Below are 12105 nucleotides of genomic sequence, written 5' to 3' on the forward strand. Positions count from 1 at the left end.
AATAATAAAATTATATTTAATTATAAATATTTTTATTTAATCGTATTAAACATGTTAATCGTATTAATCATGTTAATTGTGTTAAATGTATTATTCGTGTTAAACGTATTATTATTCGTATCGTGTCGTATATTGACACGTTTAATAAACGTATAAAATATGTTAATCGTATATGTCATGTTACATGTGTATTAAACGTATACGTATACATATTTTAAATTTAAGACACGAATATTAAATGTGTCATGTTCGTGTTTAGCCTTAACGTATTTCGTATCTAAACGTGTCTAACACGTTTAAGATACGAAAACACGAATTGTTAAGTCTAGTGGTGATGGTGCGCGGGTAGTTGAGAATGAATGCAAACGATGTACAACAACCTTGACGTATAGTTGCTGAGTGCTGGGTTAAAGATATATGAGCAGTTGAAAGGTATGGCAGTTACTCCCTGGGAACTGAGAGAAATTTGTTGAAATTCACATCACTTCAAATTTAAAAGCGACATATAAACATAGAGAAATCCTTTTAGTATGCTTACCATGAGCTCCAGTCTTGGCTGATCTGCGGGAAACAATTGCTCAAATCGAGTATGCATGGGAAGGAACAGGCCACTGTTCCGCAACTTCCAAATTAGAGCCATTGGGCAGTTACAAAATCTATTGAAATATTTTTCAGATAAAAAATGGACGAGGATGCCAGAGAAGTTAGGTTCTACAGCAATGGATATATGTAATAAAAATGTAACAATGAGAAAAAAGAGTTGTATAAATGGTGAAGATTACTAAATCGATTTCTCTATTTCAATAAAACGTAGCAATTTACTCCTTTTCATTGGAAAAGCATTCCTCAAGAATCACCCACCAAGCCAACCATGGCCCTCATTTCATCTTTCAAGCATTTCTTTTGGTTAATTAATGCAAAATTCACCTCCATTAACACCATGGTTTGCTGGACACAGAAATAAGCTGCACAAAACAAGACAACCACACTCATCAGATTGTAACTTCAAGAGTGCAAAGTGCAAACCAAAACATCATAGAACCACTACAATTACAATAGACATGTTACAAGGTGGATCTCATTGGTTCTACAAGCTCAAGTCACAAAAATAATTGCCTCTTCCTTTGTCTATTCTCACATTCAACAAGAATGGTACACAATCAGATTATTAAAGAAATCATCAATCCCAAAACCTGGCACTCAGTCTTACACCTATCAATGCATTTGAAAATCCTTGGCACAAGTCTTGAAGCCATTCACACTGATGTGAAATCATAGCAAGATATCTTGATTTAGAAGACACAGAATAAAATTAGTCGCATGGAAAAAAGGGAAACCAACCTGATGAGGAACCTGAGCCAGTCGATGATTGCCTCTAGAAGATTCATTGAGCAAGTTAGACTTAGCAGTTTCTTGTAAACTATTTTCTTTCTCCTCAGCCCTCCTCTTCAAACAGCTCCCAATAGAAGTCTTTTCATCCAGGTCACTGAGGGATTCCTTCTTGCGCTTCCTCTGGAAGGTGTATTTAAGAAGTCTATCGTTGATGTTCTCCACCTTAGTTGAAGATTCATAAGTTACATTTGATGCTTTGGCATCTTTCAAGTCGGAATGCTTGAAGGAAACATTGACCTTATTGGTGCTCATTTCTGAAGGTGAAAGAGTTGAAATCTCCCCAGAGTTGCCTTCTTGCCTGACCAACACAGACTCATCTGCCAATTTGATGTCATTGTCTGCAGCTCTTGGGAAAAATCTAGATTTATTAAGTGCCCTGACACTTACAGTGAAATTTTTTGATCCTGATAAGGGATCCGAATTACATTTAATAAGTGTTAACCCAGGTTCCAAACAGGCCAATGGTTTTATCTTGGTCTCAGTTTCAGCTTTTTTCAATTGATCTTCATTTGATTTCAGATTACAGCAGACTGAACTCAAAGTCTGAGAGCAGCTAAGAACTGTTGACGACTGACATGGCTCAATGAGCTGATCAGGAAGAGACTGGAATGAAGTAGCAATATCATTGCTACTTTTCGCTTTTCCATTATAGGTGGCCACAATATCTTCACAATAGCTGCTGTTATGCTTCAACTCTTCTTCTAATTCCCTAGAATTTTCTGATCTATCCGTATTATCAACCCTGATAGAGGATACAGTGCGAGAACCTTCATAAGGTTTAAAATCTCCATTGATTGTATATGTTCTGCAATAGGAAAGAACAGAAGATGATTGACAAGGTTTCATGTGCTGACCAGGACGGAATCGGCGTGACACTGCTTTGATTCTACGAAACAGAGTCTTTCTCCTCCTCCTTAATGTGCGAACTTTGACAGAGTTCTTTCTTTCTTCTCCAGAAAAGACCATTGTCTTCACGTTCTTTGTTTTAATAAAGGATTGCAAACACTCTCTTTTATCTCCAGCACTTGATTCCATGATAAACTCTTTCCTCAAGAGGGAATGCTGACCATCCACACCTCCAGGAGTAAACTTATCATCCAGCAAGTTTCTTTCGAGAGCACATATTCTCTGTGTACAACCATTTCTGCTTAGCTCTGGCTTCTTGCTTGTCATAAGTATGGTGGCCAAGTCAGAGTTACGAGGATAATAATTCTCAACATGAGAAACATTGGATTGATCTCTTTGGCTTGCTTCATTGCAGCATCTATCGTCAGTATATGCTTGATTCAATATTTTGTTCCCCATGTCAGAATCCGTGACAGTCACATATCCAGAACTTAAAGGAGATTGAACATTGGGCTCAGGTGTTGGATTTTTTAAAGAAGATGCATCCTCACTAGTAATTTGTCCACTTAAAGGCTGCACTCGAGTGTTCTTTGCTCTCCCCAGCTTCTGCCTTAGACAATTTAATTCCACTCTAAGATCTATTATGATATCCTCTGCTTCATGGAGCTGTGCTTCAAGCTCATCAATCTTTCTCTTCTGATTGGAGGATGTTATCTCGGCTTCAGTTGTCTGTAAAGAAGCGAGCATTTGTGAGGTGCTCTATATTTTGCCCACTTTAAACTAGGGTGTACTATCAATAGAAACAAGAACTAGGGTGTACTACCAATAGAAACAAGAACTCTAGTTTCTGTGATAACAAAAGATATGCATTGCATCAGTTTTCAATCAATTTGACATTTAACAGTATGACTTTATCAATTGTTGACCACCTCTTGAAACCAGATTGCTTAACCTTATACCGATAAATCCTCAAAAATCTGTAACTTACTGAGGAGCCGAAGGCTTGTCAAGAAAGCATCCAATCAATAAAAAATTAGATAGTGAATTCAACAAGTCCATCCAATCAGTGAAGTACATTATTACAAAAATCGAACAGGCAATTCAGATTTTGGTCAGAAAAATCAAATTCAGCTAATTAATAGAGAAAACTAAACAGTGCTTCATAAATAACAAAACAGAAATTTAAATTTTACTATTTTACTAAGAGTCAATAGAAAATAAATATTCAAAAACTTGATCTCTAAAATTCACCACATTTGCCAAAATACTCTACAACTACAAGGCTCACCTCAATCGGTTTCATTTCGGTCACATACAAATAGTCATTTACCAGCATTTTCAAATTAGTTTCCTTCTTTTTTCAAACAAAAAATTCACAATCTAGACAATTTAATTTTTTTTAAAAAATCCATAAATCCAAACAAGAAATCAAATAAAAATTATATTCAATCTAAAAATCAAATCTCAAAATGATGTTTAAATATGCTTTAGTAATTTAAGAGAGAGAGAGAGAGAGAATTCAAAAGGAAAAAAAATGGAATGGACCTTGGCGTCGATCATCTGTTTCAAGCGAAGAAGCAAACGAAGCGACTCCTCCTTGGAACAATTCAGTTCGTGCTGAAACAACGCCGCTCTTTTCTCCGATACCATCACTCTCGCCGCTGCTTCCTTTGCCGTGTTCAGTATCATCTCCGCATACGCCACCTTCAACGCCACAGTTTTCTACGCCAAACAAACCAAAAGAAAAATCAAATTTTCAAAAATCAAACACTTACAATAATAATGAAGAAAAGGAATGCAATGCAAAGGTTGTTTCGTAACGTACATCCGAATCTTCCATGGTGATTTGGGAGTTGAGGATATTCTCACTTCTCAAAGATCACACCCTGCGGGGAATGGGCGGTCTTTTAGTAGAGAAAGTAGCTAAAAGAGGAGGTTAACTGAAAGGGAATGGAAAGGACGTGATTGCCCTGGACTTTGAAATTGAATTACGAAAAGGAAAAACAACTCTGCCAAAGAGTAACAATCAGTTTGGCGTTTCCGACTTGGCCCCACTTTTGAATTTTTGAAAACGACATCTCTGCGGAAACACTGGAAACGGTGACGTTCCACTGGGGAATCTAAATCTTCGCGCGGTCGTGCAATGATTTAATCGGTTTCTTAAATTTTGAAATTTGGTTTTGGCTTTTGGGTGAGTGCGGAGGGCCCACTCTGCCAGATGGAGGGTTAAGATTTCCCAAAGAAGATGATCTTTAAGTTTTGGCGGTTGGATTTTCATCATTTTTGGCGGCGGGAAGAGACCAGTATTTATCAAATTTTGGAAGCAAAGTGTCTATAGGTTTGGGCCGGGTCCATCCAGTATCGGGCCGATCTCATCGTGGAACTAAGCTCATTATGGAATCCAAATCCCTTTGAATTAGTCATTGCCAACTTTCTTGTTTCTTATTTTGACAATTAATTATTAATTTTTCAAAAGAAATAGTTGTACTTTGACGAGAAAAAAAAAATTTGAACTAAACTCTTTGAATAAGAAATAATCCACGTACCATCAATCTAAAAAATGTTCGAGTTCATCTTCAATTATATCAATTAAAATTCAATTAAATCTAGATTAATTCATGCTTTTCTAAAAAATGCAAACATAGTTGTTGTTATTTTGATGAATTTGGATTTCAATGGGTATATTTAAATAGTTAATTCCATTAAATTTTATTTATTTCTATTTTTGGTTTGCCGGCAAAATTTGATTGCATTGCCATGAGAATAATAATTTCCTCCAATTCAAGAAACATGCACCAAATATAACTTACATTATAAACCTGACTTGAGTTTGATTAATTTTTTTTTAATAACTTTTATTTAAATTCATTATCTGCATTGGAATTTCTAAAAAGGGTTACTCTAACAGTTTAGCTACATGTTTGCGGTCCAAGATTAGATATATAGACACTTAATATAACACAACGTAAAAATATCTGAAAATTCCATTCTTAAATATGATGTTTAAAAATGTAAAACTTGATAGTTATTTTCAATCCATCAAGTTAATTTAATTTTTTTTACATGATATCTTATGATTTTTTTTTCAATTAGCATCTTATGGATATCATTTTAGTCAATTAACACCGGATAATTTCGATTCTCAAAAAGAGTTAAATTGTTAATTTTGTCTTATAAAATTACATAAATACATTTAAATACGAATAAATAGATTAATTTTAAGTTAAAAATATTTTAATAATTTTACAAAACAAAATTAATAATATGACCCTTCTAGTAAACAGAAGATATTTGCAACGCCTGTGAGAAAAAAACAAAAGAGATGCTAATTAAGAAAAAAGAAAGCATGAGGTATCATGGGAAAAATTTTAAAATCATCAAAGGTGTAAATGAAATTTATAATTATTTTGAACACGGATAGACGGATAAAGAATATATATTTAAGAAATTTAAAATGGCAATTATAGACAATAGAAAAAGCTTGTTAATTTATTCCTAACAATTAAGATATTTCCCTTTTTCATTGCAATTTAATAGTGTTTGATCCCTATCACGTAATTTAATACTAAAAAAAATTTGAAAACAAAGGCCTACAGGGAGCAGTTTTGTGTCAATTGGTAGGTTAATTATTTGTTTAGCAGATAAATACATTTTGCGACAGGAGACAAGTGATGATCTGGCTAAGCTTCCTTGGAGATTGATGTTATCAACTAATTAGAATACCAAGTAGGTGGATAGAAAAAACAGGTTAAAAGGTCTTTTGACCACACCAACCTTAGGTCTTTCCATTAGCATCAACTTTTGCTCAACAATACATAAACAGTATAGTCTTTTATCTCATATACAACTCTCATTATTGAACAAATTAATCTTAGAAGGTTTAGTAAGATTCTGTTTAATTGATATTAATGGAATTTAAATATATCGATTTAAAGTTTAAAATGTTGACAGATGGATTACAAGGATATGTCTCGATTCAAATAACAAATGAATTTAAAATTTTAAGATCAGATTAATTACGTATATAATATGATGAGATTATAGCTCAAATTTATGGAAATAGTCTATATATCCATGTTTTTAATCATTCAAAATGTGAATTTAAATCCAAAGACTATTGTCTGTTGGACTTTAAAGCCTTTTTAGTAATTGTTTTTTTCTTTTTGGACTTTAAAGTTTCATTGACATGCCAAATTGTAGAGTGGAACGAATGTTGGGATGTTGCAAATCCATCCATTGTGTAGTCAATCACTAAGGATGAAACACATTACATTAACAATAAATAAATTATGTTAGATTTACTAATCTCAATCATTTAATTTTATATTATTATAATAATATAATAAAACCAACCCCAATTGGTGTATGTAGTTGAATTCTGTGATTCCATTTAAGATATTCAACTTTTGGGAAAAGGGGAGGAATTTTCTTTTCTTGGACTGTGGCAAAAGAGTCCATTCCACATGCTGGTGGACAATGGCCCAGTGGTCACAATAAAAGAACCAATACCTCCCATTTTCATTTCTTAAAAGATAATAACTAGAATCTGACGAATGGCAGCAAACCAAATTTGAGCACATCCAAATCCCAATAATTTGATTGGTTGTGTGCAAACAACAATTCCTTGGGATAAATACTTACACCTATTTCAACTATTTATCCAAAATATTTATTACTTATAAGAATCTCTATGGAATGTTGCTGTCTCTCAATATATTGAATTAAATTCCTCAGATGAAATTTAAAATTGATGTTCCTAAATTAAAGAGGAAAAAAAAAAGTTTTTTAGTAGGATTAAATCCTTGACATAAAAATTTATTATCTTGAATCAAATTAAAAGGAACAAGTAAGGAATATTATTATTTGGGTGCAGTATTCAACTAAGATCATCTTTAGTGGATCATGACTGTAGTTTCTTGGTCAACAAATTCTTAATTAACCCTCTTAAATAAATAATCTTCTAGTCAAACAAGCACAATCACTTCCACAATAAGAAAAACAAAAAATTCTTTGACAAAAAGCACTCACAAGGAGAAGAAGGAAAATGGAAATACTAACACAAATATGAGTATTACTGAAAATAATCGAATCAATCATACTGTCAACTGTTAAGCAATTGTTTGGTAATTTCTCAGAGACATCTCCAAGTCAATGACCCTTCACAGGCTCTTCCTCTTTTGACCATTCAACGCATTTTACGCGCAAATCTGCTCGCTCCCAAGTCATTGTAGCGCATCCACAAAAGAGGAAGAGGAAAAAATTTATCTGATGAACTCCAGTGTTATTTTTGTGATCTAAGTCACAAATAAAACTCTGGTTCTTCTTTTTTTTCTCTTTATTTATTTTTGATCATAAGCTATGAAGGGATCTTTTTCCAGCAGGTTAAAGATCTTGTTCAGCTTTGTTTTAGCATGGATATTTTTGCCAGGATTTGTTCTGTCAGCTGTAACTGAAGATGATATGAAGTGCCTGGAAGGTGTCAAGAATTCTCTAAAAGACCCAGATCGTAAGTTAAGCTCGTGGACTTTCAACAACAATTCAGTTGGTTTCATATGCAAGTTTGTTGGAGTTACATGTTGGAACGAACGTGAAAATCGCCTGCTAAGTCTTCAACTTCGTGACATGAAACTGTCAGGACAGTTACCTGAATCTTTAGAGTACTGTCAGAGTTTGCAGACTTTGGATCTGTCAGCTAACAAGCTTTCTGGTACGATCCCTCCACAAATATGTACTTGGCTACCTTATTTAGTAACCCTTGATCTGTCTAGCAATGATCTGTCAGGTTCCATCCCACCTGAATTATCAAAGTGTGCTTATTTGAATTATTTGACACTGTCAAATAATAGGCTTTCAGGGTCAATTCCAAATCAATTATCCGCTTTAGGTAGGCTGAAGAAGTTTTCTGTAGCAAATAATGATCTGACCGGTGCCATTCCTTCATCTTTTGAGAATCATGATAAGGCTGATTTTGCTGGGAATAGTGGTCTTTGTGGGGGTAATCTTGGAAAGTGTGGGGGTTTGAGTAAGAAGAACTTAGCAATTATAATTGCAGCTGGGGTTTTTGGTGCTGCGGCTTCAATGTTGTTGGGATTTGGGGTTTGGTGGTGGTACCATTTGAGATCGATGAGGAGGAGGAAGAAAGGGTATTTTGGAAGGGGTGATGACAGTGGTTGGGCTGAGAGGTTGAGGGCTTATAAGTTGACTCAAGTTTCATTGTTTCAGAAGCCACTTGTGAAAGTTAAATTGGCTGATTTGATGGCAGCAACAAACAATTTCAATGCAGAGAACATCATAATTTCAACTAGGACGGGAACCACGTACAAGGCAGTGCTTCCTGATGGATCAGCCCTTGCAATCAAGAGGCTTACAACTTGTAAGCTTGGTGAGAAGCAGTTTCGTTGGGAGATGAATAGATTAGGCCAGCTTAGGCATCCAAATTTGGCACCCCTTTTGGGATTTTGTATTGTGGAGGAGGAGAAGCTACTGGTTTATAAGCATATGTCCAATGGGACTCTGTATTCCTTGTTACATGGAAGTGTTGCTGCCATAGATTGGCCAACAAGATTTAGGATTGGTTTGGGTGCCGCTAGGGGTCTTGCTTGGCTGCACCATGGGTGCCAGCCTCCATTCCTGCAGCAGAACATCTGCTCCAATGTGATTTTTGTTGACGAGGACTTTGATGCTAGGATAATGGATTTTGGATTGGCAGGGCTCATGACTTCCTCAGATGTTAATGAGACTAGTTTTGAGAATGGAGACTTAGGGGAATTTGGTTATATAGCTCCAGAGTACTCAAGCACTATGGTCACTACACTTAAAGGGGATGTGTATGGATTTGGTGTAGTTCTTCTGGAATTGGTAACTAGGCAAAAACCCTTAGAAATTAATGCAGGTGAAGAAGGATTTAAGGGTAATTTGGTGGATTGGGTAAATCATCTCTCTAGCTCTGGCAGAATCAAGGATGCCATCGACAATTCTCTCCGTGGAAAGGGGCATGATGAGGAAATTTTGCAGTTCCTCAAAATTGCATGTAATTGTGTGGTTGCTCGGCCAAAGGACAGATGGTCCATGTACCAGGTTTACCAGTCATTGAAAAGCATGGCTGAGGAACTTGGTTTCTCAGAACAGTTCGATGATTTCCCTCTGATATTCAGCAAGCAAGATAATGAATCAATGTAGCTTTAGAGTAAAATTGGGAGATGTATGCAAAATGGCAGTGCTTGCTTACAAAATTCCTACATCTCTTGTGCTAAATTCTCAAAGGCTTTTGATATATATGACGCCAATCTCCATTTCAGTTGCCTTTTTGTATTTTGTTATAAATAGCTGTATAATACAATAAACTTGTTATACTGTAGGCTTTTGAATCTTCAAGAAATCTAGTTCTTTCCTCTTTGTTTTGCAATGAAATTGATACTGAATCCTGATCATAGTAGTCGTGTATGTTCTGTTTGTAGTCTAGAGATTATATATGGAAGATGCTCAATGCAGCTTGTAAAACAATTTGATATCTATAGTATCAAAGAAATCATCATCTGCTTTTGGCACCCAAAATTCTTTAATTTTGTTTTGCGTATCAATATCTTTCATGATAGGAGGAAAGGAAAAAGGCCTTAATGCTGCTGTATTACAGAAGCAGTGTGAAAAGTTTTATACGGTTAATCATTTTCTGTTAGTAGAGTGATGGACTTGTATGATACCAGTGTGGTTGACTGCAAGTGGTTATGCTATTGTTTGTTGATGGCTTTACATGCCCAAGCAGTGAGCAGCCATGGATCAATCTAGTACTTAGAGGCATGAACATGTAATGCAGGGCCTAATTATGTTAACCAAACTTGAATAACAAGAGAAAAACTAAACCTTTTTTTCCTTGTGATCTAACTAGCGAGTATTGCAGCACTGGTGGCAGTGATGTGAGTAGATATCCTTTGTCCAGTGCTATAGCTGTTGCTGATATAATACATCATCACAATAGTTTGAATGCCAGGAATGACATATATTGTTTTTATCCATAGCGAAATTGGCTGATGACAACAGGAGTGCACTGAATCACATGCTCTCCTAACAACAAGTGCTTGGCATCCATTTGTTTGTACAGCACTGTTGGCAAAGCAACAAGTTGATTATATTTGTGCCCCAAATGCTTTTGCTGCTGGAAAATCCTTGCAACTAAGTTGCAAATTGGTCAAAATATGCACCCCATTATACTATAAAGCAGCATACCAGCATAAGGGCAATATGTACAGTATTTTTCTTTTGAATACTAATCACTGGTTTGATTGATTCTGGATAAGTTGAGAACACTAAGCCTTTTTTTCTTTTTGATGTTTATGTGTGGTGGTGGTGGTTTTGGACTTTCCTTCTGTTTTTTGTGTGTAAGGATGTATCCTGGGGAGACTTGCTGAGGCCTGAGGCAACCTTTGCTGAATGTCAGAATACCTATTATCTCCTTTCTCATGTTGGAAGGACTTAATCGTTCTTTTAAACGAACCAGAAAATGGCAAAGGGGGCTGCGTGGCTGGAAGGAGGGGCAGGGGTTGAGGCACCTTATAACTGCTTAATTGCTTTCAAGTTGTTAACACTGTCCCTTGGGTTAAGTTACTCAGCACAGATTCTAAATCAGAGTTCATCCTTTCTGCCTTAAAGATGAAAGAGGATTCGTCTTTTTTTCTTTTTTTTTTTTGGTGATGAACCTTTTCTTGATCCCTCCTTGCTTTGTAGAGACAGAAGCTGATTTAACTCTGATTTTAAAATGGGTTCATGTGTCCAAACTCAAGGCTTTCGAAAAATTTCTGTATCAGAGCAGACATTGGCCTTGGCAATTTAACTCTGCTAATCAGATGTTGTCATTGGACATACAACTATCTATGCTTACACTTGCATCTACATATATTAAAAGTTATTTTTAAATGAATTAATTGATTGACACTTGTATAGTCTAATTATTGACACATGGCGGCTTGATTTGGATTAAATTCAAGTTGATGGGAAAGTTCAGACTAATTTTAGACTTTTTAAATTTATGTTTTTTAGAGTTTAAATCTTCGTTATTTTTGGATTATTTTACATTTTCGAACTTTCTTTTATTTTAAGTTGAGCAGGCCTTTCTCTGGTAAAGTATAAAGGAAGGCCCGAGAAAGCATAAGCTTTTCAAAGAACATATATATTGATCAAAATCACAGATTACAAGATAAAATTCCTTCATTCACCCCAATGCCTGTGTATTTTCTAACCAAGCACAATCTATGGATAATACTGTCACAACATGACTGAACCAATTAATCTCAGTAATTAGCCTTAACATGAGTGAACTAATTTCACTATCAGAAACTGTCCCATTTGTGATGGAAAAGTTGTGAAAAAATTTTTCCGACATTAATACCGTATTTGATAATAATTCTGTCACAACTTAATGAAGAATTCTTCTATCACAATTGATGGTCAAATCGGATTGTTGCCCACTCCATATAGTTTCAATAGGAACCAACAAAAGCATTACTTCCTTGTTGAGCTATGAAGCAACATGAAAAACAATTGGAATGTGCACTTTTACTTTAATTAAACTAAAATGTAGGAGAAACATATATATGTAGATTGAACCATTAAAATGCAAAACGTGAGATTCAACTCACTGTAAAGCAACCTAAAAATAGTGATCACAATGGTCTCAAGATGCCAAACTATACTTTTAATCTACGTGACAACTAGCACCCAATACTGAAACATCTAAATTTGGGTGGATAAGAGATTTTAAGATTGAACACTTCAGATTTTTGTACTCCACCATACTTTTTACAATGTTTCACCCATTACCAAACCATTTAATGACCAAATTTTTAAAAATGAGAGGTTCATAATTCTTTCATT

At 35.1% G+C, this 12105-nt stretch overlaps 2 protein-coding genes across 2 annotated transcripts; one reads left to right on the plus strand and one right to left on the minus strand.

Moving 5' to 3' along the window:
* Window positions 1–693: 693 nt before the first annotated feature.
* Window positions 694–4187, minus strand: LOC18601376 (uncharacterized). Its single transcript, XM_018118732.2, has 4 exons — window positions 4064–4187; window positions 3784–3960; window positions 1342–2967; window positions 694–965 (listed from the first exon to the last, which is right to left on the minus strand). The coding sequence occupies exons 1-4, from the start codon at window positions 4076–4078 to the stop codon at window positions 933–935; spliced, it is 1851 nt and encodes a 616-aa protein (XP_017974221.1). The 5' UTR covers window positions 4079–4187; the 3' UTR covers window positions 694–932.
* Window positions 4188–7225: 3038 nt separating this feature from the next.
* LOC18601375 (Leucine-rich repeat protein kinase family protein) lies at window positions 7226–9785 on the plus strand. The gene has a single exon (XM_018120214.2). The coding sequence runs from the start codon at window positions 7597–7599 to the stop codon at window positions 9415–9417; it is 1821 nt and encodes a 606-aa protein (XP_017975703.1). The 5' UTR covers window positions 7226–7596; the 3' UTR covers window positions 9418–9785.
* The last annotated feature ends 2320 nt before the right edge of the window (window positions 9786–12105 follow it).

This window comes from Theobroma cacao, chromosome 4 (assembly GCF_053813885.1).
Source record: "Theobroma cacao isolate CCN51 chromosome 4, ASM5381388v1, whole genome shotgun sequence".
NCBI lineage: Eukaryota > Viridiplantae > Streptophyta > Magnoliopsida > Malvales > Malvaceae > Theobroma > Theobroma cacao.

Excerpts from the sequence above, each read along its gene's own strand:
- LOC18601376 (XM_018118732.2), bottom strand. Across the intron at positions 2,968-3,783 it reads AACAGATGATCGACGCCAAG|ACAACTGAAGCCGAGATAAC; the intron begins GTCCATTCCATT and ends GCTTCTTTACAG. Across the intron at positions 966-1,341 it reads TGGCTCAGGTTCCTCATCAG|CTTATTTCTGTGTCCAGCAA; the intron begins GTTGGTTTCCCT and ends TGTTTTGTGCAG.
- LOC18601375 (XM_018120214.2), top strand. The coding sequence starts at position 7,597 with ATGAAGGGATCTTTTTCCAGCAGGTTAAAGATCTTGTTCAGCTTTGTT.